General features: G+C 43.8%; 1 protein-coding gene across 1 annotated transcript; it reads left to right on the forward strand.

The window, feature by feature from the left end:
• Positions 1-2569: 2569 nt before the first annotated feature.
• LOC125513547 (protein Rf1, mitochondrial-like) lies at positions 2570-5570 on the forward strand. The gene is made up of 2 exons (XM_048678673.1): positions 2570-2899; positions 3007-5570. Exon 2 carries the CDS (start codon positions 3052-3054, stop codon positions 5194-5196), a length of 2145 nt encoding a protein of 714 aa, XP_048534630.1. The 5' UTR covers positions 2570-2899; positions 3007-3051; the 3' UTR covers positions 5197-5570.
• The last annotated feature ends 15351 nt before the right edge of the window (positions 5571-20921 follow it).

The raw sequence follows: 20921 nt of genomic DNA on the forward strand, positions 1-20921 counted from the left end.
AAATAATAGCTTTTGTGCTCTAAAGCTGGATATGATGAAGGCTTATGATAGGCTGGAGTGGGACTACTTGAGAGCCATCTTGGGCAAGTTGGGATTTGCACAGGTTTGGATTAACACAGTTATGTCTATGATCTCCAGTGTCTCTTTTTCAGTTCTTTTTAACGGCGAGAAGCTTGAGAAATTCAAACCATCCAGAGGGCTACGACAGGGAGACCCCATCTCCCCTTTCCTTTTCTTGATAGCAGCAGAGGGCCTTTCGTGCCTCCTGAAATCTAGTTCTCAGTCGTCATTGTTGGCAGGTATTAAGGTGGCACCCATGGCACCCGCCGTTAACCATCTTTTATTTGCAGATGACAGTCTGTTGCTTTTCAAGGCAAGTGTGGAGGGGGCAGAGAGGATATCAAACTTGTTGGATACTTATTGTCAGGCTTCGGCTCAGAAGGTAAACAATGCAAAGTCATCTATATTCTTCAGGAAGGGCTGCTCTCAAACAATCAGAGATGGGGTGAAGAATAAAATCCAGGTGCATAATGTGTCTCGCAGTGATCATTACTTGGGCATGCCAACGGAAGTGGGACACTCAAAAAATGGTACCTTCAAGTATTTGAGGGACAGAGTGTGGGAGAAGGTGAAAGGATGGATGGGAAAATTATTGTCTGCAGCAGGCAATGAAGTTCTGTTAAAATCAGTAGCCCAGGAGATCCCAGTATACTCTATGTCTTGCTTTAGGCTCCCGAGAGGGCTGTGCGAGAGTGTCACATCAATAATCCGTCAGTTCTGGTGGGGTTGCAAGGAAGGCAGAAGGAAACCAGCATGGGTATCGTGGGATACGATGACAATGCCAAAATATATGGGGGGCATGGGGTTTAGAGATATGGAAATTTTTAACTTGTCGCTTTTGGCAAGGCAAGTATGGAGGGTAATGGATGATCCGGAGTCGTTGAGCGCTAGAATACTGAAGGCTATATATTTTCCGGATCGATCTCTATTGGAGGCAAAACTGGGTTCCCGTCCATCACAAATTTGGAGAGGCATTCTTGATGGGAGAGATGTAGTAGCGCAAGGCATCATTCGACGGATAGGAGATGGAGAAAATACGGACATCTGGGCTCATAACCGGATACCAAGGGAGAGTTACAAAAGGCCAATTACTTCACTGGTTCCGGACCCCCCTCGACGTGTGGCAGAACTAATAGAAACATCGATGGCGGTGTGGAATGAACAGCTTGTGCGTACGGTGTTCACACCTTTTGATGCAGAGCCAATTCTTCAGATCCCGTTATGCACTAGACGGGTGTCAGACTTTTGGGCTTGGAGCGAGGAACCAAGAGGTCATTTCTCGGTAAGCTCGGCTTACCGTATGCTAGATCGAACTAAACGAAACAGAGAGGCTTGGCTCGAAGGCAGGGAGGCACATCAAATATAGAAGCAGAAGGAGCTGAATTGAAGTCTTTGTGGAAGGTGCAAGTTCCCTCGAAATTCAGGGTTTTTCTGTGGCGTTTGGCAAGAAATTATGTCCCGTCGGCTGCTGTATTACATAGGCAAAATATGGCTACATCATCATCTTGCAAATTATGTGGAGTACGTGATTCATGGACGCACGCGTTATTGGACTGCCCTGTGTCTCGGAGCACCTAGGCTCTATCAACTGACGCCATTTTGGATCAGCTAAGTGTCAATCAACATGATAGTGCCAAGGAGTGGATCTTTGCCATGGAAAAAGCTCTTTCGTCAATGGAGTTCGTCAGATGTGCGACAACGCTATGGGCGATATGGGGTGCGGGGCGGAAGGCACTATATGAAGATATATTCAAAAGCCCGTATGCAATCCATGGTTTTGTCAACACATACCTGGGGGAGATCCAGGACTCGTCGCCGAAGGAGGAGAATCGTGGGATCGCGGCCACCAGAGGCACGAGATGGCTTGCTCCACCGGAGCTCTATATGAAAATTAATGTGGATGCTGCAGTGGGCAGAGGAGGATGCCACGGAGCAGTTGCGGCAATTTGTAGAAGCAACGATGGCTCTTTTTCAGGCGCATCAACGATAGTATTCACAAACCAAGGCGATCCGGCTACTCTCGAAGCAATGGCGATCAGAGAAGGTCTGGCGTTAGCCCAAGAGTTGAATGTGCACCGAATATATCTAGCGTCGGATTGCCAGGGCATGGTGGCAGAGATCAAATATGGGAGTGGATCGGCTTATGGTGCTATCAAAGAGGAAATTAAATTATCTATCACTTCTTTTATTTCATGTAACGTAATTCATGAGTTTAGGAGCTTCAAAAAGGAGGCTCACAATCTAGCGAAGCATGCATTAAGATTAGGGCCTGGGCGTCATGTATGGCTAGGCCATCCGGAAGGACTTTCCTTCGTCTATGTAAACATTGTAACGGGTTGAATAAAAACTTCGCGAGATTGCCTAAAAAAAACTCATGCGTATATTAGGAAAAAAAATAGCAAAATTAAGTTGTAAGTCGGTGCTCCCAATTCCTTCAAGTACATATGGTGTGGATCCTCAAAAAAAAAGTACATATGGTGTGAAGTTTTTTTCTTTTTCTTTTTTCAGTTAGTTCACGATACAGGTGTGCGAAGCCACTTCCTCGTCGGGATAGGGGAAACCAAAGGCCAGGGAGCGTCTGGACCTGCGGCGGTGGAGGCTCGTCTGCCACCGCGACGGGACAGAAGCCTGCGGCGGTGGAGGGCCGTCCTCACCGGCGTCGGGGACACAGCGCGCGGCGACGGAGGGTCGCCTCGTCTTTATCGGCCTCAGGGCTGCTGCAGCGGCGGAGATCTCGTCCTCGCCCCCCTCAACGCTGCGGCCGTGTCGACCAGCTCGCCGGCGGCCAGATCTCCTTTAGTGCATCGCATTTACCTCCCACAGCAGCTGCAGCTCGACGGTGAGCATCCTGATGACCATGGACCATTTTTACCTCCTACAGCAGCTGCAGCTCGTCCTTCTTCCTCTCCTTTCCTTCCTTTTAAGTTTTAACCCCAGGTTCTGTAGGTGGTGAACGGCGGCGGCGAGGGATTCTTCAGGCCAGGTGGAACTATGAGCCGCCGCTTTGTCCCCGTCGACAGACGCATCTTGGAGCGGAAAATTCAAGACCGGTACTATGCCGGACACATTGACACTCACGACGCACTCAACCTGTTCGACGAATTGATCCAGGTTGCTGGGCCTTCCTCGGTCCGCGCCATTAACTGCCTCCTCACCGTTGTCGGCCGTGATTGCCCCGCGCTCGGCGTCTCCCTCTTCAACCGTGTTGCAAGAGCCAAGGTGCCTCCCCACAATATCACCTATGGCATTCTAGTCGACTGCTGCTGCCGTGCTGGCCGCTTGGACCTTGGACACGCTGCCATGGGACACGTTATTAAGCTGGGATTTGCAGCAGAAGCCATCGTCAATTTCAGCCACCTACTCAAAGCCATCTGCGCCGAGAAGAAGACCAGCTATGCAATGGACATCGTACTCCGGATAATGCCCGAGTTTAACTGCATACCAAACATTTTCTCATACAGCATTCTTTTCAAGGGTCTTTGCAACGAGAAGAGGAGCCAAGAGGCTCTCGAGCTGATTCACATCATGGCTGAGGATGGAGGCAGCTGCCAACCTAATGTCGTGTCCTATAGCACCGTACTTGATGGCTTGTTGAAAGAGGGTGAGGCGGGCAAGGCCTACAGCCTATTTTGTGTCATGCTACAGGGGGGAATTTCGCCGAATGTTGTGACCTGCACTTCAATCATCTCTGGCATGTGCAAAGTTCATGCGATGGACAAGGCAGAGGAGGTTCTTCAACAGATGACTGATAGACGAATTCTGCCAGATGTTGCCACATATACCAGTCTCATACATGGATATTATTCATTAGGACAGTGCAAAGAGGTTGATCGGGTTTTCAAGGAGATGACTAGAAATGGTGTCCAACCAGATGTTGTAACTTACAATATACAGATGGATTATCTTTGCAAGAGCGGAAGGTGTGCAGAAGCTAGGAAGATTTTTGATTCCATGATCAGTTTGGGCCAAAAACCAGATGTTACTATCTACAACATACTGCTTCATGGGTACGCTATGGAAAGATCTTTTCATGATATGAATTGTATTATTGAGTTGATGGATGATAATGGTATTGCACCAGATCATTATGTCTACAACATACTCATATCTGCATGTGCTAAAGAAGAAATGGTTGATGAGGTAATGCATATATTTACAAAAATGCGGCAGCAAGGACTGAACCCTGAAGTAGCGAACTATGGAGCGGTAGTAAACTTGCTTTCCAAGATTGGCCGAATGGATGATGCTATGTCCCAATTCAATCAAATGATAACTGAAGGGTTAGCTCCTGATATCATAGTTTTCACCCCCCTTATTAGTGGTTTCTGTTCTTGTGGCAAATGGGAGAAGGTTGATGAACTATTTTCTGAGATGTTGGATCGCGGCATCTGTCCCGACACAGTGTTCTTCAACACTGTTATGGATCACCTTTGCAAAAATGGAAGGGTTATAGAAGCCCAAGATGTGTTCGACCTGATGGTACACATGGGTGTGAAGCCTGACGTGCGTAATCATGTCACACTGATGCATGGATACTTTGCAGATGGTAAGATGGATGAAATGAGGAAGTTACTTGAAAATATGTGCTCAATTGGCTTGAAACCTGATGTTGTCACCTATAGCATACTGATAGATAGTTACTCTAAGAATGGAAGGATAGATGATGCACTGGTTGTTTTCAGGGAAATGTTGGACGGTGTTAAGCCTTCTATTATCACTTTTAATATTATGATTGGTGTGTTGCTTAAAGGTAGCAGGAAGGAAGAAGCCAAAGATTTGTTTGACGGTATCTGGGCCAAAGGATTAGTGCCTGACGTTGTTACATATAGCTTAATGATACAAAAACTAATAGAAGAAGGTTCTCTACAAGAGTCTGATGATCTATTCCTTTCTATGGAGAAGAATGGGTGTACTGCCAACTCACATATGCTAAATGCTATAGTTAGAAGCTTACTTCAGAAAGGGGAGATTCCTAGGGCTGGGACTTATCTGTCTAAAATTGATGAGAGGAGGTTCACCTTTGAAGCTTCCACAGCTAGCTTGTTGGCTGCACTTGCGTCAGGGGGGAAAGGCCAGGAATATAAGGAGTTACTCCCCGAAAAATACCACTATTTTCTGGAACAGGGCGCTGATTGAAACCTTTTCTAGAGATTTTGCCTAGATGCTATGGAGTGCTAATCGAGGGGTGAACTTCTCTTTGTAGGTTACTTCTTCCAACCTTTTCCTTTTTTAGTACGTTTGAAATGTAATAATCGTTGGAGAAACTGTAGTAAACTTTCTGACTGTCAACCTTTTCTAGAGATTTTTTAGTACTTCTTCCAACAAGCTAGTAGTAAGCTTTCTGGCTATCACCATTTTGTTGATCCACTCTATGTGTTTCATACATATGGATGGCTACTACTTCAAGGGAGTTGCACATTTGGCCTCAGCTAAGCTGCAATTTTTAATTAGTTTTGTCAGTCCTGGATTTATCCTAATAAGTTATCCTTGGCACCTTTTGCCTTACTTTTCTGCTGTACTGATGGTCATATGCTAGATATTCAGCCCTTCATAACTTGAGTAAACTTTGGAGTAAAGATATGGCAAGTTGGCAACCATTAGACTTCAAGAACGACCACAATCGATGCATGGTAGGTTAAACTGTCAGAACTATTTATACTCCTAACTGATAAGGAGAAAGAATAAGCTGTAGTATGTATCCGAAGTAGGGCAGTCTCCGAATAAGCTGGGTGCTGTCTCCGCAGTCGTGAGACTGCAGGGGATGTTCTCGATTCCAAAATCAAAATGCCTAGTACCATTTAGACTACCAATACTGAATAGACACTCGTTCATTGTTGGGCTGAAACAAATCTAGAGCTTTTCTAACTTGAGCATTGATCCTGCTTCAAACATCATCTCCATCCCGTTCCTGTACCCATCACACATACAGTAAACGAAATCACTCAAGCATGGGAATCCCGTTTCACCACCAACAATGAGGTGTCCTTGTCCTTCAGACATTCTTTCTCCTATAGTGTCTGCACGAGGAGAGCAGGTAAGCTTCCAAGGATGCAGGGGTCTTTATACAGTTCAATCCATAATTGCTCAAGGTTGACGATGGAACCCATCAAATTCGGAACCCTTGGGGAGATTGACCACCAGGTCAACCAAGCCGAGCAGGGCACCATTCTTCTTCCGGTAATAATCTGCCATCACAATTCTAGATAGATAAAGAGTGAAGATTGTGTGTGCCTGGTTCATAGAGAGAAGATGCAATGGCTTTCATGCACTCCCCATTTGTATCTTTAGTGGCCTCTTGATCATCGCCAAGATCAAATTTCAGCTTCCACAAATTCTGTAGCTTGCCAAAATCTTGAAGAATTGAATTGGCTGCTTAAAGCTTCCGCAAATTACTGTCCAAGAGAGATTCAGGTACCTCAACAGGAATAACCTACCAATATTTACTATTTAGACGATTGTCTTCCAAACTATGGAAGGTCAAGTGAATCTGGGAGGTGTTTAGCATACGGCCACGTTGTGACTTTGTGTCTTCAAATCTTTTTTCTTGGGCCGATCAAGCACTCTTTATTGGTTACATATGTTTCCTAAAAGATAGGAAAATTTAAACTTTATACTCGCGGGAGCCCTGCTAGTTCCTCTACCTATGAATCGACTTATGACCGTGATGAAGGCTTAGAATGTGCAGATTACATGTGTAAGAGATGCTGGTGCTCTAGCGATCTGTGGAGAGTAGCACTGCAAATGACCACAAACAACGGTAAGTTAAACTGCCAAAACTATTTATAATTGATAAGAGCTCCTGAGAGGAACTGTTTAGAACAGTGGCACGGAAATTCCTTGATTTATAGTTTGCCAGACGGCTTTGTTCGAGGAAAATGACCAATAAATAATGATCACTCTATAATTAATACGGCACTTGAAGAAAAACAATTGAGCAGACAACAAAGGGGAGCTATGGATATAGTGACAAAATCGAGAGTAGGGAACCTGGGGTTTGTGCTGAGTGCTCTCTCCAAGGCCGCCTTTTTTGTCCACAAGAGGAACTTACATGTGACAGTGAGGTTCTTGATTTCTGAAATCAAAGGACTTGTTCATTGTGGGAGGTACTACTTAGACTACTAGCATTAAATAAAGGGATGCTTGTTCATTGTGGGGCTTGAGCAAATCTCGAGCTTTTTAACTTGGGCATGGACCCTGCTTCAAACATTGTTTCTATCCCGTACCCCTCACATATACAGTAGAAAAAATTACTCAGGCATGGAAATCTCATTTCACCGCTAACAATGAGCTGTCCTTCACACATTCTTTCTTCTATTAGTGTCTGAGCGAGGAGAGCAGGGATGCCTCCAAGGATGCAGAGGTCTTCATACCTGACTCTCTTCAGTTCAAACTGTAATTGCTGAAGGTTGATGAGGGAACCCATCCAATTTGGAACCTGTGGGAAGGTTGACCGCCTGGTCATAAGTTTTTAGAGCCAACCGGAGCAGGACACCATTCTTTCAGTAATAATCTGGAATCACAATGCCAGATGAATAAAGGGTGTGCCTAGTTGATAGAGAGAAGATGCAATCGCTTTCTTGCACTCCTCATCAGTATCTTCAGTGGCCTCTTGATCATTGTAAGATCAATATTCAGCCTCCACATATTCTGTAGCTTGCCAAAATCTTGAAGACATTGAATTGGCCGCTTAAAGGCTCTGACCTGTTTCAAGGTCTCTAGTGCTAATTGCATCTTCTCAATTCCTTCTTAAGGAAATTTAACAAACTCGCCAACCAATAGATGCACCAATTTTTCTAGATTAAAGATAGACGATGGTAAATTAGTCGCCTATGTGACATCTCTAAGCTATTGATAGATGTCCTATTCCTTCTGGGAGCTCGCATATTCCTGTCCAAGAGATGTTCAGGTACCTCAACTGGAATAACCTACCAATATTTACTATTTAGATAGATGATTGTCTTCCAAATTATGGAAGGCCAAGAGAATCTGGGAGGTGTTTAGCATACGGCCACGTTGTGACTTTGTGTCTTCAAATCTTTTTTCTTGGGCCGATCAAGCACTCTTTCTTACACCCACGCAGGCACACAGCACAGCTTCGTCCATGCGTCACACTAGAGCATGTCCGCACACTCCCTTGCTGTGCCCTACACATACATGGAGGCACACGCCGTGTAGCCCAAGCAACTCTCTAACCATAGCACGCATAGGACGGTAGCAAAGGTAGGAGAGCACACGAGTGACTTCTATATTTATGATGAAACAGAGTGTCAGCAAACACAGGAGTTTTGTCGACATTCATGATCAGCAATTAGCAAACACAGGAGTTTTGCTGTCAATGCATGTATACCCTGAATTCCCAGTGCTTCCCAAGCCCTATAATAGACCAGTCGCTGGACCAGGTTCTCTTTGCCCTCCTCTCCGCGCTCTACCACAACAGCCGCACTGATGGCTCTGTTGTCGGCTGCGATGTATAGCAATATTGGTTCCTTCTTCTAAGGAGCTGCAAGAATGGGCGCTTCAGAGAGCTGCTTCTTGAGTGCTTCGAAAGCAGTATTGACCTCGTTGTACCAGTCAAAATTGTTAGATTTCTTTAAAAGCCGGTAAAGAGGTATGGTTTTCTCGCAGCCCCATAATCAAAATGTGACGTACGTAACCATGCACATTAGTGCTAGAAGACCCTCTTTGTTGTTAGTTCAAGTGAGAAGTAACAGCAAGACTATTGACTGATGTAACTAAGTACTCCCTCCGTAAACTAATATAAGAGCATTTAGATCACTATTTTAGTTATCTAAACACTCTTATATTAGTTTACAGAGGGAGTACTATGCAGAGGCTGGGAGTTATCCTCCTTTTCAAAAATAAAGTAAACTAAGTACTAGAGATATTTCCCACCAAAAGCTAGCTCTCTCTGTGTGTGTGTGTGTGTGTGTGTGTGAGTGATGTACATATAAGCATCATATAATTAGAAAGCAGAAACTGCGGTAGTTGGGGGCAATCAAGTTATACTACCACAACACACGGATCTGGCTTCTTGAGTCGGCTGCAACAAAGCGTTGCATTAGTGCCACGTGTGTGCAGAGTTCAACTTGTTAATGCACAACTGTTGCATACATCCCTCTACTTACCAAGTTTGTGTATATTTTTAGAAAGTACTCCCTCCATCCCATAATATATGTTAGTTTGCAAAAAACGCCTTATATTGTGGGACGGAGGGGGTACGTACTATAAGCAGGTACTATCATTCCGAAATCAACATGTCATGCAACATACACCAAAGTAAGTCATAATGACCCCACAATGTAAGTAAAACAAAAGTAAGTCCCAATGAGAACACGAGAATAGAAGTTTCTTGTTTTGTCGTGCTGTCCCCTGCATTTTTTTTTGAAGGAATAGAAAGACTGTTTATTCTGCACGACAATAATATATTCACAGAATCACATGGTTGTAGTCAATAAACTTGGAATGAGGTGATTTGGAGATGGGCTAGAGTGAGCTCGAAATTTTGAAAAAATCACAGAAGAAAACATATTTAGAAGTTTGAAAACAAATTCCACATGTTCATTAAGATATAATTTAGCATGTGACTACATACAAAGGATATATTATTGTATTTGAAAATAGCAAAAAGTGCATGCACTGCATTTAGAACACTCTCAGTCATAGCATTATGTCGATCTGCAATTATCGAACAATCCAGTCAAAGAGATTCCGTTACCCATTTCTTAGAAATTGGAGGTAAGGAAAACTTGATAGAAGCACCGCGGATCAATATAGAGATGCGGACTGGTATCCTTTTTCCGTAGGGCTCTTAAGTATACTCGTCTTTTGCATAAGACCGCATCTCGAAAAACTTCCAACCACATCTTCCTAGCTTGCACATTTCTCGTTATCAAGCTCCATCCGGTCCAAACATTTCCCTCTGGGCTGGTATAAAATTATTTTGTTCATGAGGGAGGAGGGCTGATTCAAGCAAAGGTTGTGAGCCTATATAACTTAGATGGGCCAAGGAAGAAAAATGACCTACTACCCGTTAATTGCAATTCTCTTCGCTAAGGTTTCAATGTTTCACTCAATTTCATCCATTTTTAACATCCATGATGTGGAGAGAAGAAATTGAGATGACGGTATTTATATGTTGGAGAATATGGTTTATCACCATTCTCGCCTTGCCTCCTCTCTTTCTTGCACTAAGGACATCCAAGGAGATATAGACAAGTGTGTGCAAAGCGGCATCGGTATGCTGGAGCCTCCAGTGGGTGGAACAATAAATCACACCACATATAGGTGGCTTTTTTCTATTTCTCTTATGTTTTCTTGGACATGATTGTGCTGTTGTCCCAGCCATCGTTACTCTTATGTTGTCTGAATGCTGGTTGTAGATCGTTGCTTTATCTATAAGCGAGGCGAAAGTCTATTTTGAGTGCCACAGCCCACAAGCGTGGAAGTGCAGCGGCCACGGGAACTATGCGCGCAAGAGAGTTGTAGGGAATCTTGCAGGGGCGACCGGTACACGCAGGCGTCATAGAGCCAGTGCAGCTGCGGCGCGTCGACGCAGGGCGACACCGAAAGAGAGAAGTTGCCCCAGCGCGGCCGCGTGCGGACGAGTGCCTCGGCTCCTGCTGCTCCAGTCAGTGCAGCTACTGCCCCAATCCGGTTTCCCGGAGCATTGTCAAGCAACGGATGAGAATTAACGCAGGTCCGCACCGCGTCATTCCATTGTGTCCTAGTCCGACAAACAATTACCATCGGAGGCGAAGACCACTGTGGCGTGGTCGCCGCGAACCTTCCCGGCCACCCCGTTGATGAAGGCGACCACATGCGATGACAACCGTGCTGCCCCGCTATATGAGGTGGTCTTCGATACCAACCCCCCCCCCCCCCCCCTCCCCCTAAAACGTATAAAGGATAGGGGCGGTCATTTTCGCACGCCGTATAAAAATACCCGCCCGCTGTAGGCGCGCCCGCGTCGCCGTACGGCGCTGTCGCGTACGGCCGCCCGTACGCGCCCACGTCCGCATGCACGGGCGCCCGTAGGCGCCCACGTCCCGCATGCACGATCGCCCGCGTCCGCTGCGTACGCCCGAGTGATTAAAAAAAAACGATCGGCGAACCCTATCTTCAAGACGCCTCACCCCGCCTCCTCTCGCGCCGCCGCCGCCGCCGCCATCTCCGGCAGTACCTGGCCGACGGAAAAAAAAACGCACGCGCTGTGCGCTACGCCGACAACCGCCTCGGTCGGGCAGACGCCTCCGCCGCCGGCAGCTCGTATCCGGCGACAACCGCCTCATGTCTGACGAAGGCAACGAGGTACGCGAGGCACTGGCATAGTAATTTAAGAAAGGATTTTAATTGAAAAGATGTTACGTGATGTTTGAATGGATATTTGATTATATATGAACGTGTATAGATTGAGGCTGAAATAGGATATGACGGTGATGATGGCGGTAGCGAGGACGGATCATTGTCATTGGATGAAGACGAACATGACGGCGAAAATTATATGAGTTTGGATGAGTCTTACAGTGGCAATGTAAGTGGTCTGCATGTTCTCAACCATATTAAATACAAGCATCCGCGATGACAATAACATGTTCGACTGTGAACAGATAGGAGGGGATGATGACAATGAGGATATGGATGTAGATGATTCATATGCTGAAAGCGGAAGCCATGTAGGTTTAGAATTATGTAGGTTATTTTAAAGTGAAATTAAATACGCATCAAGTCTTACATATCATATTTACAATTTGCGTAGATGGAAGTGGAAGGGTACTATCAGTGGAATTTTATCGATGATGCCAATGACAAAAACGATATTGATGCATCTTATAATGACAGCTCGAGCAAAGTAAGTAGTGGAAAGTGAATACATATGATACTCCTTATACAACTACTTACTGACATATACCGTTGATTGTATTTTTTTCAGGAAGAGGATGGTGACGCGTGCGAAAACGACGATGATGCCGATGGTGATGAGTGCAATTTTGATACTGGGTACGATGAATACCAGCAAGAATCACTAGACAGGCATTGGACGGTGATGTCCACGACGTTCAGGACAGACGAGGAGGCATATGATTTCTATAACGACTATGCGAAAAAGCGAGGCTTCAGCATTAGGAGGGACAACTTGAAATATAGTAAGGGTATCGACGCACGTAGGCGGTTGAGGAGGTTTCTCTGTTCAAGGTCTGGGAAACGACAGGCCAAGTTTTGTACCATGGAAGGGAAGAAGCGCAGGCTGAGAGCGGAGACTCGGTGCTATTGTGAGGCCCATCTAACTGTGAAGGTTGACAGAGAGTGCTCCATTTGGTATGTCAGTAGTTTCAGTGATGATCATAGTCACACTCTTGCTAGACCAGATGAAGTTATATATCTTCGATCTCATAATCATATAAAGGAATACCAGAAGCTCGAGATCTTAGCAATGGCTGGTGCTGGGCTCAAAAAACATTGGATTTATGACAACTTTGTTAGTAGGTATGGATCATATGCACTGGCTGGTTTCGGGAGGAGGAAGCTTTATAACATGTGTTACAGGGAGAAAATGAAGTTGCTAGCAAAGGGTGATGCGGACACTGCAATTGGTATGATGACGAGAAAGACAAGGGATCCAGACTTTTTCTTTGAGCACACTGTTGACGCAGAAGGAAAGCTGAAGAACATGTTCTGGTGTGATTCTCAGTCACGTTGGGATTACCTTGACTTTGGTGATGTAATCGTCTTCGACAGCACTTACAAGATGAATAGGTCCGGAATGCCATTCATACCTTTTGTTGGTCTAAACAATCATCGTTGCACCACTGTGTTCGGTTGTGCAGTTGTGTCAAATGAGACGGAGGATACATACGTTTGGTTGTTGCATACCTTCTTAAGAGCTCATTGTCAGAAGAAGCCGAGGTCTGTAATTACTGACGGAGACGCAGCCATGATAAGGGCCGTAAGGAAGGTCCTTACTGACGTGTGGCATCGACTTTGTTCCTGGCATATTGAGAAAAACATGCACAAACACCTCCACCCCAAGTCCCTTAAGGAGTTCAGGTCTCTTATTTATTATGCCACTACACATGATGAGTTTGAGGCGAGATGGGAAGCTTTTAGAGCTAAATGGGAGTCGGAGAAAACTGAAACATGGTTGCGTAGGATGTACCGGAAGAAAAGGCTTTGGGCTGCGTCATATCTCACCGGTGGGTTCTTCCTTGGTATGCGGAGTAACCAGAGGAGCGAGAGTCTGAACTCTTGCCTTCATATGCATCTTGACTCTGGCATGACAATTGTTGATATGGTTGTGCATTATGAGAACTGCATTGTTCGGCTCCGTGAGAACGAGTCACACACGACTGCCTGTCCACACAGACACTCTCTGTAGCAGTACTCGACAACTTCAAATGCATTGAAAAAGCCGCTGCCTGTGAGTTCACTGCGGTGAACTTTTACCTCTTGCAGAAAGAAATGAAGAAGGCAGCGGATCTTGATATCATAGATAGACTGAGTGGAGACGTCAGTAGGAGATTCATAGTGGCATGGAAAAATAACAGGTAACTGAGATTCAAAGTGACTATACACCTAGTAATTCAGAAGAAACAGTGAAGTGCAGTTGTGATAGTATGAAACGTAAAGGTCTTCCATGCAAGCATGTTCTTTATGTTTTAGCCAGGTTTAACGTGCAGGACTTACCTAGGTGCTTAGTGCTGCGAAGATTCAGCAAGAATGTTAGAGGTGGACTGCCCGTGAAACGCACTAGCGATCTCTTCGCATGGGGATGGGCAGGTACTGAGGAGAGAACTAAGTACAGTGAGTTGACTATTTTGTCTGTGGAAGCAAATCATGCGGCATGTCATAAACCATTTCTATTTGATAAACTGAAGGCTGCTCTGAAGGATGTGATAGCAAATAAGGATGTTGACGAGGAAGATTATGTGAGACAGCATACAGTTGCACATGATGATGCTTTTGTGCCGAATCAAAATCATGTTTTTGTTGGTGATCCAGAAAAAATCAATACGAAAGGAGCACCGAAAGGGCAGAATAACAAAGGTCGTGGTAAGTAACCTGGCGTGACTACAAATGGTAGACCCAAAGGTTTTGATGAGAAACCTGTACGTCTATGCGGTTTATGCAGAGAAAAAGGTCATTTCAAAAACAATTGTCCTCAGAATCCAAAGTATGTGCACACCATTTCATTAACGTTCTTTTCTTGTTTAGTTAATACTTTACAAAATTTTGACGTATATTACAATCTTTCTATGCAGGAACATGGCATGATGATCATAGCAAAGAAATGTTTGAATAAAAAGAACAACTTCTGATTACAGCTGACGATTTATTTGGTTGTCTTAAAGAATAGTATTTACATATTTGTTTCGTTACATTGACACGGAAGATTTGTAATCGGTGTTTACTTATGTCATATTTGTTGGCACTATACTCGTTGTTCTTAATATGATATGCGACCTACAAATTTTACGTTATAATATGATATGCGTATACAAATATAACATGATATGTATTATATATATATTCGTACAAATATATGACTTTGTCAATAAATCATGAATGATGGGCGATCAGAGGCGCTACACAGCGGACGGTTGCTTTAATTTTAAAAAAATAATGTTAACAGGCGCCAGTAGGCGCCGCGGACGGCGATCCCGAGGCGCTGCACAGCCGCCAGTAGGCGCTGCGGGGGCGATCCGAGGCTGACGCCGCCCTCGGGCGCAGAGGGGCGCACGCGGGACGAGGTAGAATCAGCCTTAGCGCCGGCAACGACCAACCCTGGGGCGACGTGCGGCGCGCGCCCGCTGGCAGATGACGCGGCCCATGTGCGCCATGTAGCGGCAAACGTGCGGCGCGGGCGGCGCTCGTCTCTGAGATATCGTCATCATATATCATCGGAGTATTTTAAAACCACAACTCGTATATTTGCGAGAACACTCATTGAACATAAATTATAAATTAAATAGCAAAATAAAAAATGATAAAATGTTTTAATAAATTTGCCAGGTAATATAAACTTGACATACTAAAAATATTTGAAACTCACATAAAAAATAAAGTATCCACACACAATTCTCAGTCATGAACAAATAATATTTCGACAATCACGTAGAATTGTCGTATGATATTTTTATTTTTGTTTCCTCTTTACAAGTCGAATTACTTTGTTCTTCACTTCTGTAAGCTTATTTTTGGGGGACATAATAATTCCAGCTATCATTCTTTCTTTCGAACTATCAATAGATTCCTGAAAAATAATATTATTTTCATCACTTATATATGATATAATGTACTAATTTTTCATACTTAAAATGTATTCACCTGAGAAATAGGAGCAATAATTTTTTCTCCGTCCCAGTATTGAAAACAGCGAAGGACGAACAGTCCACATGAGTTTCTATGTTAAAAAAACATAAATGCAATTTTGAAAGCACGTTAAGTAATATAGCACTTGACCAATCAACGTATTTCAAAAGCACATGGCACATGTAACTCACCCATCTTCTTGTTGAAGCATGTCGTAGGGGACTATAGGCCATGCGGACACATTCGGGAACGACATAATAGCACTGTCATTTGCATCTTGAATATCTCCTGCAAGTTGCTCTCTCTGACAAAAAAATATGAACACATTGACTACATACGGTAAACAAATTATATGGTTAATTGTACATACATGAATACACAACTTACAAAATTTTCAACGAATTTCCTGGATGCTTCAGAGATATTTACTCCCCCCCTCAAAGAATCAAGAATTTGGAACTCTTTCTTTCTAGTGTGCAAAACACATGTGATCCAATGGTTTTTATCCTTATTTAACGCAAAATAAGCCTATTTCATAACTTCAATATTGTTAGTAAGCTCGGATTTCACATAAGATAGTAATGAAAATACAATTCTGCAATACAAACGGTACCTTCGGTTTTGCAAAATATTCTGTCATGCATCTGTTGAGAGGTTCATTTGCATGTTCTAAACCTTCTGGATCGTCTACCGACTTCCCTCGTCTTACTGACTTTGACCGACTGTTCAATAACCAGTAAGATCTATATGTGGGTACAATATACCTGTCTTTGACGAGACTTGAATCCGATATGTACGTCGCATAAGTGTCAATTACCTGAAATAAATGAGTAAATTTAAGATGGATGCAACATATCTAACATATGACATAAGCATGACAATAAAAATACATACATCACCGGATATCCATGCATGGTTAAGTATCTGGCAAACTCGGTCCGCAGAAAGTCTTTCATCTTTACCGTTGTTGAATATTTCATGGTTCTTATGTTTTGGTGAGTGCTCGTACGCTTTCACATACTGCACAGCGGCACGCACCATATCATCCACAGAATGATCAAATTGAGGGGTTGTTTCATTAAACAGTTCTACAACACAAGGCAATAAAGTTAAAGTACAAATTTATACTACACAATTTCCAATAATATATTCATAGCATGTTTAACTTACTCGTTTTTGCGGAACGTTTCGCACGTTTTCTCGAAGTCTTTTTGACATAAGGAGATTTCGTGTACTTTGACCCACACCGCTTTCGCTTTGTTGGAATCACCACCTTCTTCTCTTCTACCTCGCTATTACCATCTGACAAGGCCTGTGACACTTCTTGTTCATTTTGAGAGACTTGCCATCTTGTAGCTTCTATTTCATCGCTTTTTAGAGATGATGCTTCTTTTTTTTCTGACTGTTCCGAGACAGCTATAGGATCTTCCTTCTCATCTTTAAAGCCACTCAAGTGACCAGTACTGAATTTGAACAAATCCTCTTCTTCAGAATCCAAATCATAATGCCCACTGCCATTTCGGCCATTAGGTGTGTGTTTGTCATCATACTGAAATTCTTTTTGAGGATACTTGTTTTCATACCTGGACTCACTATTCTGTCCATACAAATTTTCTTCCTCCTCTGCCATTGTGCCCGGTTTGTACCATACACCTGTTTTATTCATTTTCTCTAACACTCTCTGCAAAAGTAAGCTCATTCACATGTTATATCTTTTTATTAATTTATTGAGTTTAATAAAGTGCATACCAGAGTTGTTACATTTTTACTTGTGCGCATAACTCCGGCATACGAAACAATTCCTTACGAATTTCCTTCATATCATTCATAACCCGGTCCATAAAAGGCATTAGATTAGCAGGGACCTCGGACACGTTCTCCACCATTTTCTTTCCCGTAACGGATGACTTTCGGCTACTATGTTTCTTACTACTTTCAGCTTGTTCATCTGCAAGTTTTTTCATTCTATACTCCTTCGTAATGCAGTCATCAATCTGCAAAGTGAGTATGCAATGACAACATGAGTACATAACATTCTCAATGCATAATCAATGTACAAGTAAATAAGCATTATAATATTACGAATCCATGGCCACGACCATTTTCCAGGTCGTACTTGTCTCGTTTCTCCGCTTTAGATTCAGTCCAATTTTTCATTAGGGGACTTGCAACGACAACGGGTCATTTTTCAGGCCGGTGGTTGGCTGCACCTTCTCCCAATATAAGTACTACAAAACAAAAGACAAAATAAGTTACGAACACATAAATTAAAGGAATATGAAATAGCATTAATTAATAGCATACCTGGAGTAGGGCTAAGTTGCCACATGGCCATTCCCTCACACGGCCGTCCTGCTTGAGTTTACCAATCTCCGTCAAACAAGTTAAACACGTTAAAATTCAACGTGCTTATCCGCTTCACGTCATGCACCAACGCGTAGTACTCCTTTGGTATGGAGACAGCCGACATGGGTGCAATAATGGTCCCCAGCAAAACAAGAATAGCCATCCGAAAAAATTCATCGTCGGCGGATTTATTCCTCACAATTTTTTGAATCAAGTCATCTATCATTATGTGACCATTTTTTTTGTGAACGTACTGAATAGGAATTTTCTTTATTAACTTTTTTCCTTCCGTCGCAAGAATGCCAAAAACATCCTCACCTTCATTCTTAAACCCAAATATTGAACACACATCGTCCGGTCTAAGTGAAATTAGGCCTTTACTGCCACTATTTTCTTGTATCATGAATTTTTTGCTGTTTGGGTTATAACCTAACAACATAAAATGCAGCAAAAAATCTCTCATTTGTACTGACGGAATGATCAACATCTCTTCCAAGCCTGTTTCGTAGAACCTAAATCGTTGAGCGGTGGTAAATCTTTCAACGAGACTTATCCACTTCTCTATGGAACATGGAATCACACCATCGATGTCCATACTGCATGTTAATTTTTTCCTATTAATACATATGATTACGCAATAACATCGACAGAAATTGTTCGAGGTGAGAAACGTGACCTTAATCCGGGCGACAGCCGCCGAACAACGGCTGTGGCGGAGCCGAAAGCAGGCTGCCCAGCGTCGGCGATCTGCGCCTGCGGGGCGTGGGGCAGTCTGTGCCAACGAGCGCCGTTGACTGTGGACGGCGATGGACGGCGCCGCACGTGCGGCGAGATCGTTGCGCGCCTGAGGGCGATCGTGGTAGGGCGATCGTGGCAGGGCGATCGTGGCAGGGCGACTGGGGCACGGGGCGGCGTACGGGGGGCGAATGGTGTGGATAGGGTTCCGCCGTGCGTGGCGGTATACGGCGATGGAAAGGGAAAAAATTATTCGTTCGCCATCTGGGCCCAGCCCGATACCGCCGAACCTATAGTGCCCAACCTATAGCGACGGCGGCACCGCCGAACATGCTACTGTTTAGTCCCACATTGCTTCTCTTCGTGCTAATTCACCTGTTTAAATACCGTAGTCTGCTTGCAATGTCAAGTCCTCTAGTGTGGCGGTATCACTTAAGGAGTTAACGTAAATTATGCTCTGGCACTCCATAATCATGGAGTGTCACAGCAATAATTCACTTTAATCTTCTTAAGTGAGTCCGTCTGCAATATGAGACTTTTTATTTTTTTTGTTTATTTTGTATTATCTTTTCATGAAACGCTGCAATGTTTTTTTGACACGCCTGCAAAATTTGGGTGTGTTTCGACACTCGATGCATTTACTACGATTTTTTCCGTGAAAATACCCAAAGAACGTCTCCCGACGTGACGCGACTTCCGTTCGTACTTCGATTCCGTCGTAATCTGACATGCGAGACCGTGGGGGTCACTGACACGCGCATGCAAAAGTTGGGTGCGTTTCGTGCATGTTGACATGTACTCATAGTACAAACCTGAGGTGTCGGTCTGGGGTGTGACATGCATTCAGTATGTGTTCCCTTTCACAAAGCCATGAAACGTCGGGATTTTTTTTCCAAACGCTACAGTGTGGCACACAAGCACGCCTGCAAAATTTGGGTGTGTTTCGACACTCGATACATTTACTACGATTTTCTCCGTGAAAATACCCAGAGAACGTCTCCCGACGTGACGCGACTTCCGTTCGTACTCCGATTCCGTCGTAATCTGACGTGCGAGACCGTGGGGGTCACTGACACGCGCATGCAAAAGTTGGGTGCGTTTCGTGCATGTTGACATGTACTCATAGTACAAACCTGAGGTGTCGGTCTGGGGTGTGACATGCATTCAGTATGTGTTCCCTTTCGCAAAGCCATGAAACGTCGGGATTTTTTTCCCACACGCTACAGTGTGGCACACAAGCACGCCTGCAAAATTTGGGTGTATTTCGACACTCGATGCATTTACTACAATTTTTTCCGTGAAAATACCCAGAGAACGTCTCCCGACGTGACGCGGCTTCCGTTCGTACTCCGATTCCGTCGTAATCTGACGTGCGAGACCGTGGGGGTCACTGACACGCGCATGCAAAAGTTGGGTGCGTTTCGTGCATGTTGACATGTACTCATAGTACAAACCTGAGGTGTCGGTCTGGGGTGTGACATGCATTCAATATGTGTTCCCTTTCGCAAAGCTCGTCAATTCGCGCAGAAATAACAATACTAAAGTTTTCTTATATATAATTTAAATACGAAATAAATTCTGTATGAAGTACTTTTTTTAATATAATTACTTAATCTTATGTGGTAAATCCGTCAACACTACAGGTATTTTTCGACATCCTTCAAATGAACCCAATTTTTTTCCACAGTCTTGTATCATCATGAATAGGATGCATGACAAGTTTCATGGCTTTTTTGCTATTTTATGAATTTTCTATAATTTTTTCGGTCGAAACACTTTAAATGTTGACCGGACGTGACGCAATGTGCTCTTCGTATAGAAATACCATAATTTTTTGGATTATGTGTGGGAGTGGGTACACTAACTCACATGCAAATTTCAGGCCATTCTGAAGATGTCAAAAAATTGACCTTCTTCTCCGTAGACCATTCAGGTAGGAGCAAAGGCCCTGTCCGAAAACGAGTTATTTTTCGAAATCCTTCAAATGAACCTAATTTTTTTCCATAGTCTTGTACCATCATGAATAGGATGCATGACAAGTTTCGTGGCTTTTTGCCATTTTATGAAATTATCTATAATTTTTTCGGTCAAAACACTTTAAATGCTGACCGGACGTGACGCAACGTGCTCTTCGTATCGAAATACCATAAATTTTTGGATTATGTGTGGGAGTGGGCATACTAACTCACATGCAAAATTTCAAGCCATTCTAAAGATGTCAAAAAATTGACCTTCTTTTCCGTAGACCGTTCAGGTAGAGGAGCAAAGGCCCTGTCCGAAAACGAGTTATTTTTTGACATCCTTCAAATGAACCCAATTTTTTTCCATAGTCTTGTACCATCATGAATAGGATGCATGACAAGTTTCGTGGCTTTCTGCCATTTTATGAATTTTCTATAATTTTTTCGGTTGAAACACTTTAAATGCTGACCGGACGTGACACAACGTGCTCTTCGTATCGAAATACCATAAAT

This window comes from Triticum urartu, chromosome 6 (genome assembly GCF_003073215.2).
Source record: "Triticum urartu cultivar G1812 chromosome 6, Tu2.1, whole genome shotgun sequence".
Classification (NCBI taxonomy): Eukaryota; Viridiplantae; Streptophyta; class Magnoliopsida; order Poales; family Poaceae; genus Triticum; species Triticum urartu.

Excerpts from the sequence above, each read along its gene's own strand:
- LOC125513547 (XM_048678673.1), top strand. The coding sequence starts at position 3,052 with ATGAGCCGCCGCTTTGTCCCCGTCGACAGACGCATCTTGGAGCGGAAA.